This window comes from Lepus europaeus, chromosome 5 (assembly GCF_033115175.1).
Source record: "Lepus europaeus isolate LE1 chromosome 5, mLepTim1.pri, whole genome shotgun sequence".
NCBI lineage: Eukaryota > Metazoa > Chordata > Mammalia > Lagomorpha > Leporidae > Lepus > Lepus europaeus.
Genome location: NC_084831.1, coordinates 5,720,976 through 5,746,158, shown reverse-complemented (window position 1 = coordinate 5,746,158; position 25,183 = coordinate 5,720,976). Strand labels below are relative to the sequence as shown.

The following is a 25,183-nucleotide window of genomic DNA, read 5'->3' as shown; positions in this document are numbered from 1 at the left end:
GCGGAACTGGGAAAGAGGAGAAGCCGCGGGTTGGGGGAGACGCCGTAGGAGGGGGTGGGTGTTTCAGGAGAGAGCTGTGCAGGTGTTTGGGGGACTCCAGGTGGCAGGGTCTGGATGGGGAATCAGGAAGATGCGGGGTGAGTGCTGTGCCAGATCCCGTGGGTCCCCTGAGCCGCGCTGACTCCGCTGGGTCGCCAAGGTAATCCTCGTTACGCTGTGCCGGAGTCTCAGGGAGAGCCTGGCCGTAATGAGAAGACAGGACTTGGGTAGGGAGCCCAGCTGGGGAGAAGTCCTGAGGCCCAGCCAAGGAGCTGCTCAGCAGGACGGGGGACCACGCGGCAGTCAGAAGGGAGGAGTCCGGAACCCCAGCAGGTGTCTAATGACCAGTGGGGCGTGGTCTGGGGAGCAGGGAGGCGGGTTTTGGGGGAAGAGTGTAATTCTTGGACATGTTGAGATGGAGGCACTCATGGGGCTTGCAAAAGATGTCCACAAGGAAGTCGGCCTGTGGCCGTGCGCTCAGGAGAGCGCAGATGCAAACGTGGGGTGAGCAGCACATTCGCCAGATGCCGTTCCCAGCCCCAGGCTGCAGCAGCGACACAGCCTTGTCACGGAGTGGGCAGTGGGGTGAAGCAAAACAGATCTGCATCAGGGGTGTGCAGGAAAGGACGTGTGGTCCAGCCCAGGGGACGCCAGATGCAAAGCCTCGGGCAGGGCAGGGTCGCCAGGGCCTGGGACACCAGGGGGACAGGTGGAGCTGGAGCAGAGAGGGAGCCAGGGAAGAGGGGGGTGCTGATCCGACACTTGGGTTCCAAGAGGGAGCTGAGATGTGATGTCCAATGGGCTGGAGTGTTCCTGTCAGATTGGCAACGTGGGAACCATCCCAGCCGCCCTGGAGAATTGGGGGGATCCCCGCCGGGAGTGAGGAGACAGATCCTTTCCTACAGATGCGAGTCCAGGTTCCAACCCCACGCCAGCATCAGGTTGTCCCACGTGCAGAGGGCAAAGGGTAGGAGAGGAACAGTGCCCAAGAGGGGACACACAGAGGAGCCTGTGCTGATCAGAAAGGGGGCCTCCATCAGGTTCCATGACTCGTGGCCAAGGGGAGAGCAGTTTTGGGGGAGCGAGAGCAGAAGGCAGGTGCTGGGGTGAGCCCTGCAGCGGAGACAGCAAAGAAAAGATTCGGGCGTCAGCATGCTGGGTCACTGCCAGCCCCCGTTGCTGTGTGTGTGTGTGTGTGATGTGCACGACGTGTAGCTTAGGAAATATAAATGTGCACACATCAGAGGTTGGCAGTAAGAGCAGATGTAAATCCGGCTACGGAGGTGAGTGATGGCCGAGGAGAAACGAGGCATCGCAGGGAGGTGGGAAGTCCCTGGGGCGGGACCTGGGCAGGGCAGTCAGCGGTGAGCAGGGCCACGGGCCTCAGCCCCATGGACAAGCTCCACTGAGAGGCCCACAGTGCACTCTGAATGCTGGGGCGTGGCAGAGTGGGTTTTGCCAATGTCGGCAGAGGAGGAAGGAGCAGAACCGCCAGCCCCACAGTGGCGTCTTCCTGCCCTCCATCAGCAGTGGGAGGCAGGTTTGCCCGCGGTCTCCACACTCCAGTTTCACATTAATGCTCATCTACAATCAAAAGGAGAAAAGACACTTTTCTTAAAAAGGACATTTTCTTACCCAGGAAGAATGTAATCACAGACCATTTCAGTCCATAAACTGAAGATGCTTTCTTTGTGCAAACCCCACTACAGGCCCCACACGCTGGTGCTGCTTCCCCACTGGGAGAGAGGCTTGGGGATGAGGGGTGGAAGGTCGCACCAGGCTCTCCTGGCTCAGGACAGGCTCGTGGGGCAGGGCCTGAAGTTCCAGTCTGGAGTTAGTGGAACAGTGCTGTCTCCGATCTGTAGAAAGAGAGATCTTCTATCCACTGGTTCACTCCCCAAATGGCCACACCAGCCAGGGTTAGGCCAGGCTGAAGCCAGGAGCCTGTGACTCTTTCTGGGTCTCCCATGTGGGTGCAGGGGCTCAGCTACTCAGGCCATCTTCAGCTGCATCCCCAGGTGCATTAGCAGGGAGCTGGATTGAAAGTGGAGCAACCGGCCGGCGCCGCGGCTCAATAGGCTAATCCTCCGCCTAGCGGCACCGGCACACCGGGTTCTAGTCCCAGTCGGGGCGCCGGATTCTGTCCCGGTTGCCCCTCTTCCAGGCCAGCTCTCTGCTGTGGCCCAGGAGTGCAGTGGAGGATGGCCCAAGTGCTTGGGCCCTGCACCCCATGGGAGACCAGGAGAAGCACCTGGTTCCTGCCATCAGATCAGCACGGTGCGCCGGCCGCAGTGCGCCGGCCGCGACGGTCATTTGAGGGTGAACCAACGGCAAAGGAAAACCTTTCTCTCTGTCTCTCTCTCACTGTCTACTCTGTCTGTCAAAAAAAAAAAAAAGAAAGAAAGAAAGAAAGAAAGAAAGAAAGAAAGAAAGAAAGAAAGAAAAAGAAAGTGGAGCAACCAGAAGTTGAGCCAATGTTCTTACGGGAACCTAACCTGCTGTGCCTCCACACCAGCCCTGGGACACACGGTGACATGGGTGTGACATCTTCCGTCCGTTCTGCTCAGCCCTGGGAAACACAGTGACATGGGTGTGACGTCTTCCGTCCGTTCTGCTCAGCCCTGGGAAACACAGTGACATGGGTGTGACGTCTTCCGTCTCAAGGAATCGAGAGTCTAGCCAGGAAGAGGCCTCCTGCTCCTTGCACCCCTGAAAATGAACTCGGTCATCAGCACCTCTCCTGGAGCCACCTGATCAAGTCCAGCCAGGTTCCAACTCTGCCCCTACTGTGTAATCCGAACAGCAGGCTCGGTGCACACCGGCGGGGCTGTCGGTGAGTGAAGGAGGTGGGCTCCGTGAGCTGCACTGACCCTCCTCCTCCACTGGAATCCGGACACCCGCACAGTGTGCACTTGGGACAGTCGATGCAGCAGGCATTCGGCCGGCAGTTAGGCGCCTGTTGGGACACCTGCACCCACCAGAGCGCCCGGCTCTGAGTTCTGGCTCTGCTCCCCATGCCAGCTTCCTGCTAGGTGCACTCTGGGAGACGCGGTGATAGCTCACGTAATCGGGCTCCTGCCACTCATGTGAGAGACCTGGACATGGTTCCTGGCCCGCAGCTGTGGCCCTGGGAGGCCCTTTGGGGCATTAGAGGAGTGAACCACTGAATGGGGGCTCTCTGCTCCATCTCTGCCTCTCAAATACATTTTTTTAAAAAGATTGATTTATTTATTTGGAAGGCAAAGTTGCAGAGAGAGGCAGAGACAGAGAGATCATCCATCCTCTGACTCACTCCCCGAATGTCCCAATGGCCAGAGCTGGGCCCATCTGAAGCCAGGAGCCAGGAGCTTCTTCCAGGTCTCTCCCATGGTGCAGGGCTCTAGTTCTTGGGCCATCTTCCACTGCTTTCCAGGAGCATTAGCAGGGAGTTGGATTGGAAGTGGAGCAGCTGGGTCTCGAACTGGCGCCCATATGGGATGCCAGCACCACAGGTGGCGGCTTTACCCACTACACCACAGCACTGGCCCCCATAAAGAAATTTTTTAAAAACATAGGGTGAGTGTTTGGAACAGCAGTTAAGACACCGCTCGGGACACCTCCGTCCTATGTAGGAGAGTCTGGGTCTGGGTCTAAACTCCACTTCTGGTCCTCCGTCCTCTGTAGCAGAGTCTGGGTCTGGGTAAACTCCACTTCTGGTCCTCCGTCCTGTGTAGGAGAGTCTGGGTCTGGGTAAACTCCACTTCTGGTCCTCCGTCCTGTGTAGGAGTCTGGGTCTGGGTAAACTCCACTTCTGGTCCTCCGTCCTCTGTAGCAGAGTCTGGGTCTGGGTAAACTCCACTTCTGGTCCTCCGTCCTGTGTAGGAGTCTGGGTCTGGGTAAACTCCACTCCTGGTCCTCGTCCTGTGTAGGAGTCTGGGTCTGGGTAAACTCCACTTCTGGTCCTCCGTCCTCTGTAGCAGAGTCTGGGTCTAGGTAAACTCCACTTCCGGTCCTCCGTCCTGTGTAGGAGTCTGGGTCTGGGTAAACTCCACTTCTGGTCCTCCGTCCTGTGTAGGAGTCTGGGTCTGGGTAAATTCCACTCCTGGTCCTCCGTCCTCTGTAGCAGAGTCTGGGTCTGGGTAAACTCCACTTCTGGTCCTCGTCCTGTGGAGGAGTCTGGGTCTGGGTAAACTCCACTTCTGGTCCTCCGTCCTCTGTAGCAGAGTCTGGGTCTGGGTAAACTCCACTCCTGGTCCTCCGTCCTGTGTAGGAGTCTGGGTCTGGGTAAACTCCACTTCTGGTCCTCGTCCTGTGGAGGAGTCTGGGTCTGGGTAAACTCCACTTCTGGTCCTCCGTCCTGTGTAGGAGTCTGGGTCTGGGTAAACTCCACTCCTGGTCCTCGTCCTGTGTAGGAGTCTGGGTCTGGGTAAACTCCACTTCTGGTCCTCGTCCTGTGTAGGAGAGTCTGGGTCTGGGTAAACTCCACTTCTGGTCCTCCGTCCTCTGTAGCAGAGTCTGGGTCTGGGTAAACTCCACTCCTGGTCCTCCATCCTGTGTAGGAGTCTGGGTCTGGGTAAACTCCACTTCTGGTCCTCCGTCCTGTGTAGGAGTCTGGGTCTGGGTAAACTCCACTCCTAGTCCTCCGTCCTGTGTAGGAGTCTGGGTCTGGGTAAACTCCACTTCTGGTCCTCCGTCTTCTGTAGCAGAGTCTGGGTCTGGGTAAACTCCACTTCTGGTCCTCGTCCTGTGGAGGAGTCTGGGTCTGGGTAAACTCCACTTCTGGTCCTCGTCCTGTGGAGGAGTCTGGGTCTAGGTAAACTCCACTTCTGGTCCTCCGTCCTGTGTAGGAGTCTGGGTCTGGGTAAACTCCACTCCTGGTCCTCCGTCCTCTGTAGCAGAGTCTGGGTCTGGGTAAACTCCACTTCTGGTCCTCGTCCTGTGGAGGAGTCTGGGTCTGGGTAAACTCCACTTCTGGTCCTCCGTCCTCTGTAGCAGAGTCTGGGTCTGGGTAAACTCCACTCCTGGTCCTCCGTCCTGTGTAGGAGTCTGGGTCTGGGTAAACTCCACTTCTGGTCCTCGTCCTGTGGAGGAGTCTGGGTCTGGGTAAACTCCACTTCTGGTCCTCCGTCCTGTGTAGGAGTCTGGGTCTGGGTAAACTCCACTTCTGGTCCTCGTCCTGTGGAGGAGTCTGGGTCTGGGTAAACTCCACTTCTGGTCCTCGTCCTGTGGAGGAGTCTGGGTCTAGGTAAACTCCACTTCTGGTCCTCCGTCCTGTGTAGGAGTCTGGGTCTGGGTAAACTCCACTTCTGGTCCTCGTCCTGTGGAGGAGTCTGGGTCTGGGTAAACTCCACTTCTGGTCCTCGTCCTGTGGAGGAGTCTGGGTCTAGGTAAACTCCACTTCTGGTCCTCCGTCCTGTGTAGGAGTCTGGGTCTGGGTAAACTCCACTCCTGGTCCTCCGTCCTCTGTAGCAGAGTCTGGGTCTGGGTAAACTCCACTTCTGGTCCTCGTCCTGTGGAGGAGTCTGGGTCTGGGTAAACTCCACTTCTGGTCCTCCGTCCTCTGTAGCAGAGTCTGGGTCTGGGTAAACTCCACTTCTGGTCCTCCGTCCTCTGTAGCAGAGTCTGGGTCTGGGTAAACTCCACTTCTGGTCCTCCGTCCTGTGTAGGAGTCTGGGTCTAGGTAAACTCCACTTCCGGTCCTCCGTCCTGTGTAGAGAGTCTGGGTCTGGGTCAACTCCACTTCTGGTCCTCGTCCTGTGTAGAGAGTCTGGGTCTGGGTCTAAACTCCACTTCTGGTCCTTGTCCTATGGAGGAGAGTCTGGGTTTGGGTCTAAACTCCACTTCTGGTCCTCGTCCTCTGTAGCAGAGTCTGGGTCTGGGTAAACTCCACTTCTGGTCCTCCGTCCTGTGTAGCAGAGTCTGGGTTTGGGTCTAAACTCCACTTCTGATGCAGCTTCCTGGTAATATGCACCATGGGAAGCAACAGATGGTGGCTCGAGTGCTTGGGTCCCCACCACCTATGTGGGCGGCTTGGGTGGAGTTCCTGGCTCCTGGCTTCAGCCTGGCTGAGCCCCGGCTGTTATGACCATTTGGGGAGTGAACCAGCGGACGGGAGGTCTGTCTCTGTCTCTCCCTCTCTCTGTGAGTCACTCTGCCTTTCAAATAAATAAATAAATCTTATACCAAAAAGGGGGGGGGGAGATGTCCATTTTCCTGATCATTTTCATAATAACCCCCGGGAAGGGCACCTGATTTTTTTTTTTTTTTGACAGGCAGAGTGGACAGTGAGAGAGAGACAGAGAGAAAGGTCTTCCTTTTGCCGTTGGTTCACCCTGCAATGGCCGCCGCGGTAGCGCGCTGCGGCCTGCGCACCGCGCTGATCCGATGGCAGGAGCCAGGTGCCTCCTCCTGGTCTCCCATGGGGTGCAGGGCCCAAGCACTTGGCCATCCTCCACTGCACTCCCAGGCCACAGCAGAGAGCAGGGCACCTGATATTCTGACCACGATTTGCCGTGATGAACTTAGTTATCTTGTAATGCTGATGGAGATGAGTCTGAAGGAGGCAGCCTCGTTTCGTGTCTCATAGGCTGATTTGTGATGGGAATAACGAAGGCGGGTTTCTTTACAAGTCTTGCAGTTAGAATCACCCCGGTGCAGCCAGGAGGCCACTCAGGAGGAGCGTCTCTGGGCCAAGCCGCGGCCTGCCTCAGTCTCCCAGACTCCTCATTTCTGGGGGCCGATGTTTGACCCTGGTTTTCCCCTTGCTGCATCTGGGAGCCCCCGGCAGGGGCTTGGTGGGTGCAGAGGTGAATTCCTGGCCAAACACCAGCAGGCAGCTTATCGCTGGCCAAACACCAGCAGACAGCTTATCGACCCATCCGAGAATAAGGAGCTGCTGGGAGAACAGGCAGAGTCCAGAGGGCAAAAGGGTCACAGAGTCAGGCAGGCTCAGGCCGAGCAAGTCCTGCAGGCGGCCCCACAGGACAGGGCTCAGGTGCCCCCGGGAGGCAGAGCGCACCTGTCCTCCCGCCTGGACAAGGATGGAGAGCAAAGAGGCCAGGGCGTGGGTAAGTGCCAAGCTCGGGAACCGTCACCGCCCCACTCCTTTCCCGCCAGGTGTGGGCACCTGTGGGGAGGTGAAGGTCCCGTGTTTCCAGTGCTGAGGGGGTTAGGGGGCCCAGCCCTGAGACGGGGGTCTGGGGAAGCCACTACTCCCGAACCTAGCTGCTCAGACAGCAGCCTGGCCGTGTTGAGTCCAGCTCCAGGGCCATGCTGGGAGAGTGGATGCACTGGAGAGACCCCACCCCTAAGGTAACAGAGCGGGGGCCCCAGACAGCGCCCGAACCCTGCCCTCCTTGATCTGGCCAGCGCCGGCTGTGCCGGCCTCAGGGCTGCGGGCACTGGGCAGCTGATGGTGCGGCTGGGGGTGAGGGGTGCAAGAGCAGGAGGCGGTAAAGGGCCCAGGGCCGCGGCTCTGGACGGACTGGGAGGCAGCCACAGACCCCCTCCCGGCCCTGCCACCCCTTCCTCAGACGGCCGCCTATGAGGCCAGTACCCCTCCAGGTTGTGGTCACCGTGGAAATCCTGGCCACGGGCTGGGGGACGGCCCTGGTTTTCCCAGGGTCTGTTCTGGATGCGCGGTCGGCAGCTCTGTCCGTGAGGCTCCCACAGCCCCAGCGCCATGGGCACCGACTCGGGGTGGCCTTCCCTGCCCACCCGCTGAAGACGGCCCCTCAGCCCCGTTCTTTCAGTGCCCAAAGTCAGCTTCTCCTAAGCACCCTCCCCTCCCCAGCCCACCTCGTGGCTCCCACCCCAACTTTTACTCCCGCCATCCTCACGCTGGCCAGAGGCGCTGAGGCCCCGCCCCATGCGTCCCTGACCTTCTGCCTTCCCCCTCTCCCCCCCCAGCGGCTCCAGCCCAGCCTGGCACTGGCAACCCTGAGCGCAGCCTTCGGCTCCGCCTTCCAGTACGGCTACAACGTGGCCGTGGTGAACACGCCACACCAGGTGGGCCGGCTCTGGCTGGGAGGGCGTCCACGGGGTGTGGGGAAGGCGCACGCCCTGCCCAGCCTCTCTGGGCCTCAGCCCCTGTCCTTGCCCAGGAGGGCCACCTGTCAATGGTGGGGAACATGGGGTCGGGGACTGAGCTCTGGGATTCACGGGCTGAGGTGAGGAAGGGGAAAAGAGAGGGGGTCCTGGGAGGGGGAGGAGCTGGAGGCAGAGCATCCAGAAGCCTGGCGGAGGGGGGAGCTCAGCAGCAGGCCCAGAGGGGGCGGGGCTCGGAAGTGACCATGAGTTTGACCTGGTTGATGGTGCGGGTGACCTTGGCAGGGCAGCCAGAGTGAGAGCTGGGGACGAAAACCTGAGGATGGGGTGAGATGAGCCCGGAGCTGGGGGACAGGCAGTGCTCTGCAGCACCCTGGGGCTGGGAGCCACAGCCAAAGCCCACGGAGGGGGATGGGGACCAGCCTGGATTTCGCTGGTTGGGAGCCAGGTGTGAGTTCTGATGGGAGGAATGCATTAGAGAGGGGACACCAGGGATTGCCTGACAGTCCGGACCAGCGTCAGGGAGAAGTCCCGAGGGGCAGAGGGCCCGGGACCCAGCATTCAGGTAGCGTTACCAAGACCTGGTGTGTGTCATCTCTGCTGCCTATTTAAAATTAACATCAGGGTCAGCATTGTGGCTCAGCAGGTTAAGCCATAGCTGGCAATGCTGGCATCCCATGTTGGAGCAATGGTCCCAGTCTCACCTGCTCCGCTTCCAATCCAGCTCCCTACTGATGCGCCTGGGAAGACTGCAGAGGAGGGCCCGAGTGCTTGGGCCCCTGCAATCTACATGCAAGGCTCAGACAGAGTTCCTGGCTTCTGTTTTTGGCCAGTCCCAGACCCGGCTGTTGCAGTCATTTGAGGAGCGAACCTGTGGATGGAAGATTTCTCCCTCTGTCTCTCCCTCTCGGTCACTCTGCCTTTCAAATAAATTTTTAAAAAATTAAATCAATTCTCTTAATTTATAGCTGCTGGTTTGTGGGAGGTATTGCTGCAGTTGCCAGCACATATATGAATATCCTCCTATATGTGTACACGCATACAGGTATATGTGCTGAAGGGGTATGTATCACAGGCACGTACAGTGTATATGATGTGATGGGACACCTTCAAACATTTTTTCACTTATTTATTTGAAAGGGAGAGATGGATAGGTACCTCTGAGCAGTCTGAGATCTCCCATCTGCTGGTTCATGCCCCAAACTCCCACAACAGCCATGGCTGGGTCAGGGCTGAAGCCACTGGGTCTCCCATGTGTGTACCAGGGACTCAAGTACTTCAGCCATCACCTGCTGTCTCCCAGGTGCACATAAGTAGGCAGCTGGATAGGAAGTGGAGGCGGGACTTGATCCTGGGCACTCTGATGATGGGACGTGGGTGTCCTGGTGCCAAACACCTGCTCCAGAACGTCATCTCTGAGTCAAGCAAAGTACCATTGCTTTATCACTTTCCAAGCTCAAACATTCTCTATGAGATGTATATACATACATGTATATAGATGTATATGTATATATCTAGAACTGACGAGGAAATTGAGGCTTATATTTAAAGGTTATATACACCCCTCAGGGCTGGCGCTGTGGCACAGTAGGTTAATCCTCACCTGTGGCACCAGCTTCCCATATGGGCGCTGGTTCAAGACCCAGCTGCTCCTCTTCCAATCCAGCTCTCTGCTATGGCCTGGGAAAGCAGCAGAAGATGGCTCAAGTGCTTGGGCCCCTGCACCCGCATGGGAGACCAGGAAGAAGCACCTGGCTCCTGGCTTCTGATCGGCACAGTTCCGGCCATTGCAGCCATTTGGGGAGTGAACCAACGGAAGGAAGACCTTTCTCTCTGTCTATCCCTCTCACTCTCAGTAACTCTACCTCTCAAATAAAAAAAAAGGTAATATACATTCCTCAAAGTCACACAATCAGTAAGGATATTTCCTGTGTTGCCTCTGAGAAAGTAAGTCTCTGAAAAGTGAGTTTCTAACAATTTGGTGTCGATTTTTAATAATGAATTCTTCAAGGATCCTTTTTAAATTGAGTTTAATTTTTTAAACAATGTATTTGTTTATTTGAAAGGCAGAGTGACGGGACGGGGGGGACATAAGACACACACACACAGAGAACACAGGAGCACTCTTCTATCTGCAGGTTCACTCCCCACATGACTGCAATGGCAGATGCTGGGCCAGGCTGAAGCCAGGACTCAGAGGTCCATCTGGGTCTTCCATGTGGGTGACAGGGGCCGTCTTCTGCTGCCTTCCCAGGCACACTAGCAGGGAGCTGGAGCAGAAGCAGAGCAGCAGGGACTCAAACCAGTGCTCCAACATGGGACGCCGGCAATGCAGGCAGCAGCCTAACTGGCGGCACCGCAGCACTGGCGCCTCGTGCGGCAGGTGTTGAATCTCAGGGAGCAGCCAGGAAGCCGCAGGTTTGTTGTGTCCCAGGGCACACCTCTGCGCACCGTCCCCTTGTCTCACGGCTGTGAGTATTCCCACTGAGCATGGGGCAATGCTTTGCAGGTCCTGAAGTCATTTTATAATGAAACTTACTTTGAGCGACACGGAAGGTTCATGGACGAGAAGGCCCTGCTGCTCCTGTGGTCTTGCACTGTGTCTGTGTTTCCTCTGGGCGGCTTGCTGGGGTCGTGGCTTGTCGGCCACCTGGTGGATAAATGTGGCAGGTAAGCAGAGGGTGTGCCGCCCTCGCTTGAAATTCACATTAGTAACCCACACTACCTCTGGGTCCCCGTGCACCTGCTGGGGAGAAGGCGTGGCCCTGAAAACCAGGAGAGCTGCACTCCACCTCCTCAGCCAGGGACATCAGTACCCACACCAGCCCCACTGTTCCCTGGGTTCCTCTCCTGGACAGCAGCAGGGGAACGGCATCCCCACCCCTCCTGCACTACCAGGGAGGCCAAAGCTCCCCACAGTCCCCAGTGCCACGCCTTGTAAGCACTTCTAGCAGCTGCTCGCTCGGTGTTGCTGATTGGACCACACTGCAGGGTCACGTGACCGTGGCGCCACGCTCCAACAGCTGCAGCCTCTCCCTGCCCGGCCTCGTCATGGGGAGTCCTGAGGCTTGGGGTCAGGCATGGTCGCTCCACGTGCCACGGTCTCCTATCTTGTTGGGAGACCAGCTCTTTGTACTTTGCTTGGCTCACAGGGATCCACTAATCTTCCAGCCTCAGCCCGGGGGCTGTGCATGTGTGACTCACAGATAAGGGAGACGCACAGGTCAGGGTTCCCTGGAAGGGGAGGCGGAGCCAAGGTCTCGGGGTGAGGCTCGGGGTGTCCCGTGTGGTCAGACCCCACGCCCTCGAAGCCCAGTTACCCCATGATGGAGCTACATTAGGTAGCTTGTGGGTGGGGGGAGAGGTACCTCTAGTGACCATGACTCCCAAACCACGCCTGTGCCCTTTCCATACACGCGAGCAACATTGCCGGTTGGAAATCACGACTTTTAGTTAAAGAGCCTCTTCTTAGAAATATTCGATTAACGGCTTGCCATCCACTGTGCACCTGACTGATGGTAATGTGAGTATCCATCATTCAGGCTGTTTTAAATGTCTTTTAAATTTGTCTATTTGGGGCCGGAGCTGTGGCGGAGTAGGTAAAGCCACAGCCGGCAGTTTTAGCATCCCCTATGGGCGCCGGTTCAAGTCCTGGCTGCTCCACTTCCGATCCAGCTCTCTGCTGGGGAAAGCAGTAGAAGATGGCCCAAGTCCTTGGACCCCTGCCCCCACATGGGAGACCTGGAAGAAGCTCCTGGCTCTTGACTTCAGATCGGCACAGCTCTGGCGGTTGCGGCCAACTGGGGAGTGAGCCAGAGGATAGAAGACCTCTCTCTCTCTCTCTCTCTCTCTCTCTCTGCCTCTCCTTCTCTTTCTGTGTAACTCTGACTTTCAAACAAATAAATACATCTTTTAAAAAAATGTGTCAGGGCCAGCATCGTGGCTCACTTGATTCATCCTCCGCCTGGGCTCCGGGTTCTAGTCCCGGTTGCTCCTCTTCCAGGCCAGCTCTCTGCTATGGCCCGGGAGGGCAGTGGAGGATGGCCCAAGTGCTTGGCCCCTGCACCCTCATGGGAGACCAGGAGAAGCACCTGGCTCCTGGCTTCGGATCGGCGCAGAGCCGGCCGTGGCAGCCATTAGGGGGGTGAACCAACGGAAGGAAGACTTTTCTCTGTCTCTCTCTCTCACTGTCTAACTCTGCCTGTCAAATAAAGAAAGAAAAAAATATATGTCTATTTGAAGTAGAGCAGGTGAGGAGAGAGAAAAAGAAATTTCCCATCTGCTGGTTCACTCCCCCAAAACCCACAACAGCTGGGGCTGGACCAGGCCACTGCCAGAAGCCAGGAACTCAATCCAGGTCTCCCACATGGTGGCAGGGACCCAAGTACTTCAGCCATCACCTGCCGACCCCTGGGCGTGCAGCAGCAGGAAGCTGGATTTGGGAGTGGGGCCGGGACTAAAACCCAAGCACTCGATACAGGACACAGGCATCCTAATCCCTCTGCAAACATCTGCCTGTGTTCAGGCCGCTTTGCAGATCAGTCTGTGTTGTTCCGAGCGGCAACAAGAGTGTTGAAACTGTTCTAGGACCCTGGGCTTGGCCTCCACTTCCTTGTCTGAAGTCCACGGTCACCGAGGCCTGGCGGAGAGCAGATCTCACAGAGGAGACCTCAGCGCTGCCCGGTGCTGTCCCGGCTCAGGAAAGGCTGGGTAGCAGGAGGTGGCCGCACATGCGGGCTGCCCAGGGAGCCTCGGCCTGGCTGACCTCTGTTCAGGCTCCGATGGGCATCCTCCCAGGGTGTGGTCACCTCAGGGACAGAAATGCAGTTTGCCTGTCTGTGGGTTCTCTGGACTGGGCTGGGATATTTCGGAGAACTCCAGCCCTGCTCCCGGCGTGGATCCCGGCCGATCATGACAGCTGTGTCCCTCAGGGTCCAGGGATCCTCAAAGATGCGGGGAAGTCACACTGGCTGTGCAAGTGTCCTGGGGCTGGTGATGGCCTTATCACCCCTGAAAGCGTGGAAGCTGCCAGCCCTAGAGGTGGGGCTGGGGCAGAGAGACAGGAGAGTGAGCTTGTGTGTCTGCTTAAAGGCACGGACCCCCTCCGAGGGCACCCCTGACGTCATCACCACCCACCCTCTAATGCCTCACATTGAGCTAAGGGCTTCGCCTCCGTCTGCAGCCCCCCCCCCCCCCCCGGCCACCGTCTGTGGCGCCCGCCCGGAGAAGAGGCCTCGGTGCCACCTGCACTGCTGCCCTTGGCTCTGCTGTGCTTGCAGGAGGGGGACGCTGCTGATCAACAACATCTTCGCCATCATCCCCGCCATCCTGATGGGTGTGAGCAAAGTGGCCCGGGCGTTTGAGCTGATCATCTTCTCTCGAGTGCTGCTGGGAGTCTGTGCAGGTACCGGAGACGCAGCTGGTAGCCCGGCCCCGGCTCAGGTCCACCAGGGGAAGTCTCAGACAGGCGTGCCCAGCCCCGTGGCCAAAGCGGAAAACTGGGCAGGCGAGGGGTCTTTGCTGCCTCAGACGGCCTCTTTTCTGGGGGCAGCCTCCTGCCCGGCCCCGGCTCAGGTCCACCAGGAGAAGTCTCAGGCGTGCCCAGCCCCGTGGCCAAGGCGGAAAACTGGGCAGGCGAGGGGTCTTTGCCGCCTCAGACGGCCTCTTTTCTGGGGGCAGCCTCCTGTCTCTGGCCCAAGGTCCTTCTGAACCTCGTGTTTCCTGGCTCTTTCCATTTGTTTAACAAGATCTTTTTTTTTTTTTTCTTGACAGGCAGAGTTAGACAGAGAGAGAGAGAGAGACAGAGAGAAAGGTCTTCCTTTTTCCATTGGTTCACCCCCCAAATGGCCGTCACGGCTGGTGTGCTGCGGCAGGCGCGGCGCACTGATCCGAAGCCAGGAGCCAGGTGCTTCTCCTGGTCTCCCATGGGGTGCAGGGCCCAAGGACTTGGGCCATCCTCCACTGCACTCCCGGGCCACAGCAGAGAGCTGGACTGGAAGAGGAGCAACTGGGACAGAATCCGGCGCCCCAACCGGGACTAGAACCTGGTGTGCCGGCGCCACAGACAGAGGATTAGCCTATTGAGCCATGGCGCCGGCCGACAGTTGGTTTTTTAAAATATATATATATTTATTTATTTATTTATTTAAAAGGAACAGAGTTTCACAGAGAGAGGTGGGGGTTTTTAGAGACAGAGAGGTCTTCCATCCACTGGTTCACTCCCCAAATAGCCACAATGGCCAGAGCTAGGCTGATCTGAAGCCAGGAGCTTCTTCCAGGTCTCCCACAGTGGTTCAGGGACCCAAACACTTGGACCATCATCCACTGCCTTCCCAGGCACATTTGTAGGGAGTTGGATTGGAAGTGGAGCAGCCACGACTTGGACCGGTGCCCATATGGGATGCGGGCACCACAGGCAGCAGCGTCACCCACTGCACCGCAGCGCTGGCCCCGGAGGGGAAGTCTGGACTGAGGATGGGGGCTCTGGAGAAAGCACAGAGAATCCGAGGTCTCGGTCAGCAGAAGAGGGCGATTTCTTGGCTGCAATGGATTCTCGTATTAACACGGCAGGGCCGGGAGGACAGCGTCATGGAGTAGCGAGTTAAGCCTCCACTTGCAATGCCGGCATCCCATCTTGGAGCTCCACTTCGAGTCTGGGTCGCTCCACTTCTGATCCAGCTCCCTGCTTATGCACCTGGGGAAGCAGCAGCTGATGGCCCTGCCACCCATGTGGGAGACCCAGATGGAGTTCCAGGCTCCTGGCCTTGGCCTGGTCCAGCCCCAGCTGTTGCAGCTGTTCGGAGAGTGAACCAGCAGATGGAAGATCTCTCTGCCTCTCTGTCTCTCCCTCTCTCTCTCTGTCACTCTGCCTATCAAGTAAAATAAATAAATCTTAAAAATAAAAAAAAAGAGGTATATAAGTAAACAAGCATTGGAAACATTAGGAAATAAACCAAAGCCAGAGCTCTCTAAACCCCAGGGACACAGAGACGCCTCCCCTGCTAGGAGTGGTCTAGCAGAAACGGGGTCACAGGGAATGGAAGTGAATTAACCCTCAGGCACCGGGGTCCTGGGCGGCGGCCCTCGGTCTCCTCATTTCTGCTTTGCCCGACAGGCATCTCCTACAGCGCCCTCCCCATGTACCTGGGAGAACTGGCTCCCAAGCAGCTGCGAGGCGCCCTGGGCACCATGACAGAGGTGTTCGTCATCATCGGCGTCTTCCTGGCACAGGTCTTCAGCCTCCAGGCCATCCTGGGCAATGCGACAGGTGACGGGGGAGCCGGGGGCTGGGGGCCCGGCCGCTCGTCCACCTGTACCCCACATGTCCAGCAGGCCGCTCAGGGGAGGCTGGGAGGGGAGGGGGGTCGAGAGGAGAGGTTTTGCTCCAAGCTGGGAAGGACGTGTGACAGTCATCGGCATGGCAGGCGAATGAACGTGGGCCGGCAGCAAAGGCCCCGTGAACACAGTGGGGTTTTCACAGACATTTGCCAAAGCCCCGGATTCCACACCAACTCCTTCCTGGGTGGATCCAAGTCGCTGTGTTCCACACGGTAGCTTGAAGGGACTCAGACACTGGTAAGCCCGTGGGTGGTCTGGCAAAGATCATTCAGGGTCAGGATGCCCGTGGGTTTGGGGGTAAATCCTCCCGGGACGGGCTTCCCCCAGGGGGTCGGACACCCGTTTTGGAGGGAAGCCCCTGTGCGTGGGCTCCTGCCCCCTCCTGCTCCCTCCTCAGCCGATGCTCTCTTAGCAGTGTTATCATCTCTACGAGGGCATTTCAAAAAGTTCATGAAAAATGGAATTTTTAAAATTTTCGTGCAAAAACTTTGAAACCCATGCACAGTTTTAGCCTGACAAGCATTTCCCACAAGGCTCGGAGAGGTTGATATGCTGCCCATTCACATCGTAGCTAGCAGGGTGGGAGGTGCTGGTGTAACCCTGTCTCTCCCAGGCCTTCTGGAAGGACCGCGAACATCTTGGTCCCCCCGGTCCTTGGTCAGGGTGGGGACACCATGGGCAGGTGACCTCAGAGGAGAGGTCACACTGTGACACCAGCCGAGGTGCACAGAGACCCCCCCCACCCCGGCCTGTCCTGGGCTCGAGTTCCAGGTGTCGGCTCCTCCAGGCTGGCCCGTGCTCCTGGCTGTCACCGGGATCCCAGCGCTGCTGCAGCTCCTCTCCCTGCCCTTCTTCCCCGAGAGCCCCCGCTACACCCTGATCCAGAAAGGAGACGAGGAAGCCGCACGGCGAGGTACTGAAAGGCAGGCGGCGCCCCACGGGGGTCCACGCTGGGGCTGGGCAGCTGTGGGTAGGTCTGGCTGAGACTGAGGTCAGGGTCAGAGTCCCGGGCATCAGAGTTGAGAGACTGAGTGGGGTGGGGGATGGGAGGGTGGCAACTGGGGGCACAGCCCTGGTGCTGGGGACCTGGCTAGGGTCAAACAGTGGAGATCTGCTGAGTGTGGAGCAGGCGAAGTCACGGGGAGCCGTCCCTTGCATCCTGAAATCTTTGGGACAGTGGCGGTGAGCCGGGGACATTGAGGGTGAAGCCAGGGGACAGTGGCGGTGAGCAGGGGGACAGCTCTTAGTGGCGGTGAGCCGGCCACCCTGGGTGACCCTCTGTCGCACAGCTCTGCGGAGGCTGAGAGGCCGTGCGGCCGACGTGGAAGCCGAGCTGGATGACATGCGGGAGGAGGAGCGAGCCGAGCGCGCTGAGGGGCACCTGTCAGTGCTCAACCTGTTCACCTTCCGGCCCCTGCGCTGGCAGCTGGTCTCCATCATTGTGCTCATGGCGGGCCAGCAGCTGTCCGGGATCAATGCGGTATGCCGGCAGGCATGGACCTAGCCAGACACCCCCGGGGAGCCTCAGGGGTGTGCATGTTTCAGACGCGGGACTGGGAGAGGCTGGGAGGAGCAGAGGCCCCTTGTCTCTCGGGGGCTTCTCTGCTCACCCGGGACTGTTCAGGAGACAGCTTCCCTTTCTTACTGAGACACGGCTCCGCCTCCAGCAGGCCAGTCCTGGGGGGAGTCAGAGGCTGCTCTGCCTCCCGGCTCCGCCTCCCCCTCGGCCACTCTGCCTGTCCTGGGCTTCCCAGGCACCGCAGGGAGACCTCTCCTGCCGAGCTCTTTGCTCTGTGCAGGGGGCCGGTGGCACCAGGCGGACACTGCGGCTCCTGGGGAAGGCGGTTGGTTGCTCCCACCTGGGCCAGGAGCCCAGGGCCTCACCGGGCCCCAATGTTGTGCCGTCGCCTCCTAGAATACGGCCCTTTGCTCTGACCGTATCTCTGGGGGGTGTGGCATGGAGGGCAGGGAGCTACAAAATCCGGAGGTTGCTTCCAGGAACCTCAGTGTGGACGTTCAGGGCGGTGTCAAGAGGTGGCTCTGGGTCTTCCAGGATTCGTGGCTTTGTTTTCTATTTTTTTTATTTGAGAGACAGACAAAAACAGACAACTAGACAGACAGAGCTCCCAGCCTCTATTCCTCCCTGTCCCCTCCCCAAATGCCTGCAACAGCTGAAGCCAGGAGCCAGGTCGCCCACGTCAGCGACAGGAGCCCAGTCACTTGCGACTTTGCTGCTGCCTCCCAGGGTCTGGAAGCTGGAATCAGAAGCCAGAGCCAGGAATCAATCCGCGGCCTGCGGTACTGGACGTGGGTGTCCTAACCGCGAGGCTAAAGGCCCACGCCCCCGATCTGCGGATGCTCAACAAGGGTCCTGGAAGGGCTGACAGCCCTGGCTGCCTGTGTCACCAACCCTGGGCGTGGACCAGACGCCAGCCGAGCAGGGGCCGCCTTGGCCACGGTGACAGGGAAGGATGTGGCTCTGAGCTCGCAGTCACAGGTGGTAGAGGGGAACACATCAGAGCGGTCGGTGGTCCAGCTCCTGGGTGTCCCGAACCCATCACCACCTTCTGTCCCAGGGACGCATCCTGGGCACAGAGAGAAGCCAGCAGCCTGGGTCCTCGGCCTCCCTCACACCCTGCTTCTGTGTTTTAGATCAACTACTATGCGGACACCATCTACACGTCAGCCGGAGTGGCAGCTACTCACTCCCAGTACGTGACGGTGGGGGCCGGCGTGGTCAACATCGTGATGACCGTCATCTCCGTGAGTGCCTGAGAAGCATCCTTCCCGGGCAGACAGGAGCCCCACGGGGTCAGCTGAGTGCTGTGGCCCCGGTCCTAGGGTCACATACTTGCTGCCTGTGTGACCCCCACCAGGTGACTCAAAGAACCTCAGGTGCAAGTGTCTTCTTTGTGAAATGCTGGTGGCACTTGCGTTCCCGGTCTTCTGATGTAGTGAATGTTGTTGGTGCCATATTGTCACTTCAGGGTTCAGGATTTAAAATCTGAACTCCAGGTGCCTTGATCTAAGTGCTGTGTTAGAAAGATGAGCTGGTCGGCGCCGTGGTTCACTAGGCTAATCCTCCATCTGTGGCGCTGGCACCCCAGGTTCTCATCCCAGTTGGGGCACTGGATTCTGTCCCAGTTGCTCCTCTTCCAGTCCAGCTCTCTGCTGTGGCCCGGGAGGGCAGTGGAGGATGGCCCAAATGTTTGGGCCCTGCACTCACATGGGAGACCAGGAGAAGCACCTGGCTCCTGGCTTCGGACCGGCGCAGCGCTGGCCGTAGCAGCCATTTGGGGGGTGAACCAATGGAGGGAAGACCTTTCTCTCTCTCTCTCTCTCTCTCTCTCTCTCCCTCTCTGTCTAACTCTGCCTGGCAAAAAAAAAAGAAAAAAGAAAAAAAGATGAGCTGATGAGTTACCCCCTAGTTATCTCCATTTCCATTTGTTGAGTTGCTCCCATGGCTGAAATTTTTAGGAGGTTATTTATTGCTTTTTTGTGTTTTCCCCAGAGCCAGGTTAAGTCTTGACCAGCTCCCAGGGGATTCAGAGTGGCAGGGAGGGGAGGGTTAAGGGGGAAAGGGTCAGGGTGATGGAGAACTGAGGGAGGTCACCAGGCCCAAAGCTGAAGCCCTTCCTCCCACTGGCTTCCCCTGGCCCCTCCCTTTTCTTCCTGGGGAGGGGGGCAGGGTCCCGCCTCCTCTGAGCCTCCTCCAGGATAAACGAGCAGGTCTAGGGCCTCCCTCTCCACCACCCTCCCTAGAGGAACAATATCCGGGTACAGGCGTGCAGGACAAACTCGACCCTGGGTACAAGACAGGCATGGCCATCATGCTGCTGCCTGGCCCTGGCTGCACGGCAGTGGTGACCCGGCCTGGGCTGTTGGGAGGGCAGGAAGTAGCGGGACTCGGGGGACCGTGCAGGGCCTGGTGTGGAGCTGCCGTGAGCATGGGCGAGACGCCTTATTCAAAGTGCAAGAGGAAGGAACCGAGCGGAAGGAGCAGCAGGGACCGAGCTTGGAGGAGCTGGCAGAGAGGACAGGGCCGGGAGGGACCCTGGAGACGCGAGTCCCAAGTCCAGTTGGCCGGAGCACCAGGACGAGGAGGGGGAACTGTTTAACCAAGGTTCTATCATTGTTTGGGTGTGGTGAGGCCACCAGATCAGGAGGCGCCTGGTGTTGAAAGGTTGGCTGCTCCCAGTTCCCTGGAGGAGGGGTCCAGCAGGACATGCCATGCCACGGGGGGGGGGGGGGGGAGGGGGGAAGGGGCACCCCAGGGTCAATCATGGGACCGGAGGTGACAGGGAAATGTGGGCAAGAGAGCTTGTTGTGGTTTCTGTGGGAGGGAACAGGCAAGGCAGGGGAGGCAGGCTGGGCACTGGCCAGGGTGGAGCATCTCAGTGGGCTGCGGGTGCAGCGCCGTGCCTGACCAGGGAACAGGGCAGGCGGAGAGTGGCCCAGAGTGGGAGAGGCCACCTGGTCGGGGTGGGCTGCGTGTGAAATGGCATCCCGGGACGCTATGGCTGGGCTCGTGGGATCAGACAACTGTCGGGGGCCAGCACCCCAGGGCCAGCCAGGCCCCGAGATGCGAGAGCAAGAAACGCAGGAATGAGAAAAGGTGGCCATTACAGCGGGGAGGTACCTGAGGGGTGGTGGGAGCCCCCGGGCGGCAGCAGGGGACTGTGGACTGTGAGGGGCGTGGGAGCTGCAGGGCACCCCGGGTGCCATCCCTGCTCCTCACGGCTGGCTTCCCCTGCAGGCAGTGGCCGTGGAGCAGCTGGGAAGGCGGCTCCTCCTGCTGGTGGGCTATGGCCTCTGCGGCTGTGCCTGCCTGGTGCTGACCTTGGCGCTCCTCTTCCAGGTCTGACCCCACTCTCCTGGCCGGGGAGGGCAAGGCGGGAGTGGGGGCACAAAATGCAGGGAGGGGGCTTCCCTAACAGGGGCCCTGGCTCTGGGTGGCACCCCTGGCCTGTGGTGAGGCAACACCGGCTTGGGCACAAGTGTGAGACCACACACCATCAAGGATGAACCAGTGAGGACCCAAGAAGGGGACTTGGAAATCGTCGCCTCCGGAAGCAGAAGAAACCGGGATCTGAGGTCCGTGTGGGTGGCAGACCACGCGTGGAGATCGGCCACACAGCGTTCGCTGCTGTAGGGGCGGGGACACACAGGAGGCTGCAACGGAGGGAGTGAGCAGGGCTTAAGGCTCCACGCGCTCCGTGGGCTCCAGGATGGAGTGGGCAGAGCGCCTGCTGGACCTGGTCAACCTGCAACAGGAAGGCTGCCTAGAGACCAGATGGAGACCCAGCGGGGACAGGATGGGCAACAGCAGAGCCCAGGAAGGAAGCAGGAATGAAAACTGCCTGTGAGCTTCAGCACCACGGCCCCGGCAAAGCCTGCGCCGTTCAAGTTCTCGTCCACGGCCCCGGCAAAGCCTGCACCATTCAAGTTCTCGTCCACGGCCCCCGGCAAAGCCTGTGCCGTTCAAGTTCTCGTCCACGGCCCCGGCAAAGCCTGTGCCGTTCAAGTTCTCGTCCACGGCCCCGGCAAAGCCCGCACCATTCAAGTTCTCGTCCACGGCCCCCGGCAAAGCCCGCACCATTCAAGTTCTCGTCCACGGCCCCCGGCAAAGCCTGTGCCGTTCAAGTTCTCGTCCACGGCCCCGGCAAAGCCTGTGCCATTCAAGTTCTCGTCCACGGCCCCCGGCAAAGCCTGCGCCGTTCAAGTTCTCTCGTATCCGCTCCGTGTTCTGCAGGAGTTACAGAAGCACACATGATGGCCGTAATATGAAGTCCTTTTGTTTTTTAAATTATTTTTTGAAGAGGTACTTATTTATTTGATTATTTGAAAGGCAGAGTGACAAAGAAGAAGAGACAGAAACACAGAGAGAAAAGGATTGTCCATCCATTGGTTCACTCCCCAACTGGCTGCAACAGCCAGGGCTGGGCCAGGCCAAAGCCAGGAGCCAGGGTCTCCCACATGGATGGTAAGGACCCAAGTACTCGGGCCATCATCCACTGCCTCGCAGGTGCGCTAGCGTTAGTGGGGAGCTGGCTTGGAAGTGGAGCAGCCAGGACTGGACTGGAACTGGGGATCCAAGGTGGGCTGCTGATGTTGCCAGCCTAACCCAGGGCAGCACGATACAATGTTTCCACGCCTCAGCTTGTGTCTCCTGGGCTTCCTCTCTGTCCTTGTTGCTGGCCAGGTTATTGCACCCTGTCCTGAAGCCCTTCCAAATGAAAAGTGTGCAACTGGAAATGTGACCCAGCCTGGTACAGGGACGTGTGAAGACGTTCTCCCATAACTTGGAGACAAGGTCTTTGCTTTTTTCCTTCTCTTCCAAGCTTTAATTAATTTTTATTTGAAAGAGAGACAGAGACAGAGAGATCCTCTGTCTAACGGTTCATCCCCCAAATGCCTGCCTCAGCCAAGGCTGGGCCAGGCTGAAGTCAGGAGCCAAGAACTCCATCCTGGTCTCCCACAAGGGTGGCGGGGCCCTAATACTTGGGCCATCACTAGCTGCCTCCCAGGATGCCCATCCGCAGGAAGCTGGACTCAGAAGCAGAGCCGGGACTTGAACCAGGCCTGTGATAAAAGATGCGGGCGTCCCGAGCACCTCCTTGACCACTGGGCCAAGTGCCTGCTCACAAGAACATTTCCGGTCTGGAGGCAAAAGAGACCGGAAGTGAAGACATTGCCACCGAGATCCCTTCACTGCGTTCCACAAACCTCGGTGGCCTACTGGGTGGCCCTTCTCTTCCGCTCGTCCTGTGGACTCTGTGGAAAATCTGCTCCCGCTTGGCGCTGTGTCCGGCTGCCCCATCCACCTGGCCACGTCCTCCTCTGCACGAGGCATTGAAATGGACCCGGCCTCCTGCCACTCCCCCAGCCGTCTCTGTCCCTTATTTGTGGGTTCTGGTCGCCCGCCCACCACCCTGTCTGCTGCCCGCCCCCCCCCCCTGCAGCCTTGGTCCCTGGCAGTGAGCTTGGGGCCATCTGAGTGACACCTGAGGACCCGGCTGAGGGAGCCAGGACCCCAAGGCCCTGCCCTCGACTGTGTGATGTGGGCCAGTGCTTGGTCCCCGCGGGGCCGGGGGTCTCCCTGCCTGTACTCTGGGCTCACATTGGTAGGACAGACGGCACCGCCCTCGCTCAGAGGGGTGTGTGGACACCCAGTGGCTCACGTCTGTGGAGTGCAGAGAGGGGTGGCCGACGGGAAAACAACAGAAACACGCGCCTGAGCCCCCCACTTGAAAACAGCCAAGGCTTCGGGAAGCCTGCAGAGCAGCAGGCTGGGGGTGGGGCCTCGTTCTGACCGCCCTCTCCCCTGCAGAGCAAGGTCGCTGGGCTGTCTTACCTGGGTGTGCTCTGTGTCTTTGCCTACATCGCGGGACACTCCATCGGGCCCAGTGAGTACTGCCTGGCCCCACCCCGCCCCCACCAGCCCTGCAGGGCCCCCGCACATTGCAGGTGCACAAGTACCTATGAAGTGAGTGGAGTCCATGAGGCCCGTGTCCACAGTATTCCCAATACCCCACCCTCCCCACCTGCGCAGACCCCACCCGTCCTGAAGACCCCTGCCTGTCACCATTTCCACGGCGGCCACTCCAGTTCACTCCAGTCCACTCCTGAGGCTCCACCCTCGGTCTCGCTGCCTGGGGCAGATGCCTCTGGATCCTGAGACGCTGTGTGGGTGTGTGTGGGAGGCCTGGGTGCCCGGCAGTCCATCCCGCCCTGCCTCGGTGTCCCGGGGAGTGGCCACTGTCCTCCCACGGGTCCAGGCTGCCTGCGTGAAGCACGCAGGTGACCAGCTGAGCTGGCAGATGCCAGACCCCCGGGTGGGTGGATGTGACCTTTGCGCCTGGTCCCGAGGGAAGCAGGAGGCGGGGCAGTAGCTCCCTCACCAGCAGCCTCCTCTCTCCTGGGGTGCGGGAGTTCCGCCCTTTTTAGTGCCAAGAGCAGCTTCATCCTGCGGCTGTGAGTTCCTGTCCCCACCCGCTGTGCATATCCAGGGGGGCAGAGTCCCTGGGAGTGGGGGAGCAGCAGGGGGTCTCTATGTATAAAGCCCCTGAGCTGGATACAAGACAGACAGATGCACAGGATAGCTGCTGCACTAGGATTTCATGGGGGTGGCAATTGTGGGAAACTGGCTTTGGACGCTTTAGGGAAAGCTCCCTGGGGGGTGGTCATGAAAAACTGTTGACAAAGAGACGCACCCAAGGAGAGGGGCAGCACTTGGGGCTGCCATTCCCAGACCTACCACAGGAGGGCAGCACTGCCCAAGCCCAGGAACTCACTGAGCCGGCCTCAACCCTCTAGGTTCAGGGTGACCCCAACACAGAGGAAGGGGGTGACACACTGGGGGCATCTGGGAGGGGAAGGTCCACTCCCTGCATGGACCGAGTCCTCACTGCTGCCTCGCCTTCCTCCTCTCTGCTTTGTCTCCGCACTTCCCGTGCATGGGGATTCAACTCTGGGCTCCCCACCCGGGCTTTGCCAAGCAGACCTCTGTGGCTTCTGGCCCAATTGTGACCCAGTTCTGCAGGGCAGGGGTGGGGGCCTTTCTGGCCCCTGATCCCAGCAGGGGCTCCCACAGGGTCAGAGGCCAGGGCCAGCCAGGCCCCCTGCTCCCTTCTCGATCCACTCTCCCCCTCCCACGGCCCAGGCCCCGTGCCCTCGGTGGTGAGGACAGAGATCTTCCTGCAGTCCTCCCGGCCGGCTGCCTTCGTGGTGGATGGGACGGTGCACTGGCTCACCAACTTCGTCATAGGCTTCGTGTTCCCGTCCGTGCAGGTGAGTGAGCCCAGGCCCCGGGTGCCCCCATCCCTGGGCCTCCCTGATGGGCGCTGAGACAGGGAGAGCTCCAGGGAACAATGCCAACCCTCCTGCAGGGAACACCGGTCATGCCTGGGATGCTGTGCTGTGGTGTGGGGGCTCCCCCACCCACCCCGTAAGGCCAGGGCTCTGGTCTGTGGCGTTCAAGGGTAATAGAGAGCCCGCTGGAGCCAGGGCGAGGGGACACAACCCCCCGACCCCTGCCCTTCTGGCTCGCAACACACCAAGGGTGTGAAGGCCGGGAGGTCTGTGGCTAAAGGCCAAGGATGCCATTTAGGGCAGGATCCAGTTTTCTGGCTCTGTCACCGGCCCAAGAGCAGAACAAGACTGGCCACCACAAAGCCCCTGGGGACCCACAGGACTGTCCCTGCCAGGGCCCGCCCCACGGCCTCCCACTCTCTCCGTCTCTCGGTCCAGGAGGCCATCGGAGCCTACAGTTTCATCGTCTTTGCGGGCGTCTGCCTCCTCACTGCCATTTACATCTACGTGGTGATCCCTGAGACCAAGGGGCAGACATTCGTGCAGATAAACCGTATCTTTGCCCGGAGGAACGGGGTGGAGACCCCGGAGAAGAAGGGAGACGTCACCGGGGCGGAGCCGCCTGGGCCCTGCGCGGCTGGGAAGGGAACTTCCTTTTAAAGCTTCTGCAACCGGTCCTTGGCCGGCACCGCGGCTCACTTGGCTAATCCCCTGCCTGTGGCGCCGGCACTCCAGGTTCTAGTCCCGGTTGGGGCGCCAGTTCTGTCCCGGTTGCCCCTCTTCCAGGCCAGCTCTCTGCTGTGGCCTGGGAAGGCAGTGGAGGATGGCCCAGGTCCTTGGGCCCTGCACCTGCATGGGAGACCAGGAGGAAGCACCTGGCTCCTGGCTTCGGATCAGCACAGCACTGGCCGTAGCGGCTATTTGGGGGGTGAACCAACAAAAGGAGGACCTTTCTCTCTCTCTCTCTCTC

General features: G+C 59.2%; 1 protein-coding gene across 1 annotated transcript; it reads left to right on the top strand.

The window, feature by feature from the left end:
- Positions 1–7,058: 7,058 nt before the first annotated feature.
- On the top strand, positions 7,059–24,873 carry SLC2A7 (solute carrier family 2 member 7). Its single transcript, XM_062193849.1, has 12 exons — positions 7,059–7,085; positions 7,927–8,025; positions 10,574–10,734; positions 13,344–13,468; positions 15,179–15,331; positions 16,190–16,315; positions 16,692–16,882; positions 18,055–18,165; positions 20,159–20,260; positions 22,733–22,808; positions 24,065–24,192; positions 24,652–24,873. Exons 1-12 carry the CDS (start codon positions 7,059–7,061, stop codon positions 24,871–24,873), a joined length of 1,521 nt encoding a protein of 506 aa, XP_062049833.1.
- Positions 24,874–25,183: the final 310 nt, after the last annotated feature.

Bases quoted from the DNA above. Each gene is read 5' to 3' on its own strand.
- SLC2A7 (XM_062193849.1), top strand. From the start codon at position 7,059: ATGGAGAGCAAAGAGGCCAGGGCGTGG. The intron at 15,332-16,189 runs GTGACGGGGGAG...CGGCTCCTCCAG, and splicing joins CATCCTGGGCAATGCGACAG to GCTGGCCCGTGCTCCTGGCT. The intron at 18,166-20,158 runs GTGAGTGCCTGA...CTTCCCCTGCAG, and splicing joins TCGTGATGACCGTCATCTCC to GCAGTGGCCGTGGAGCAGCT.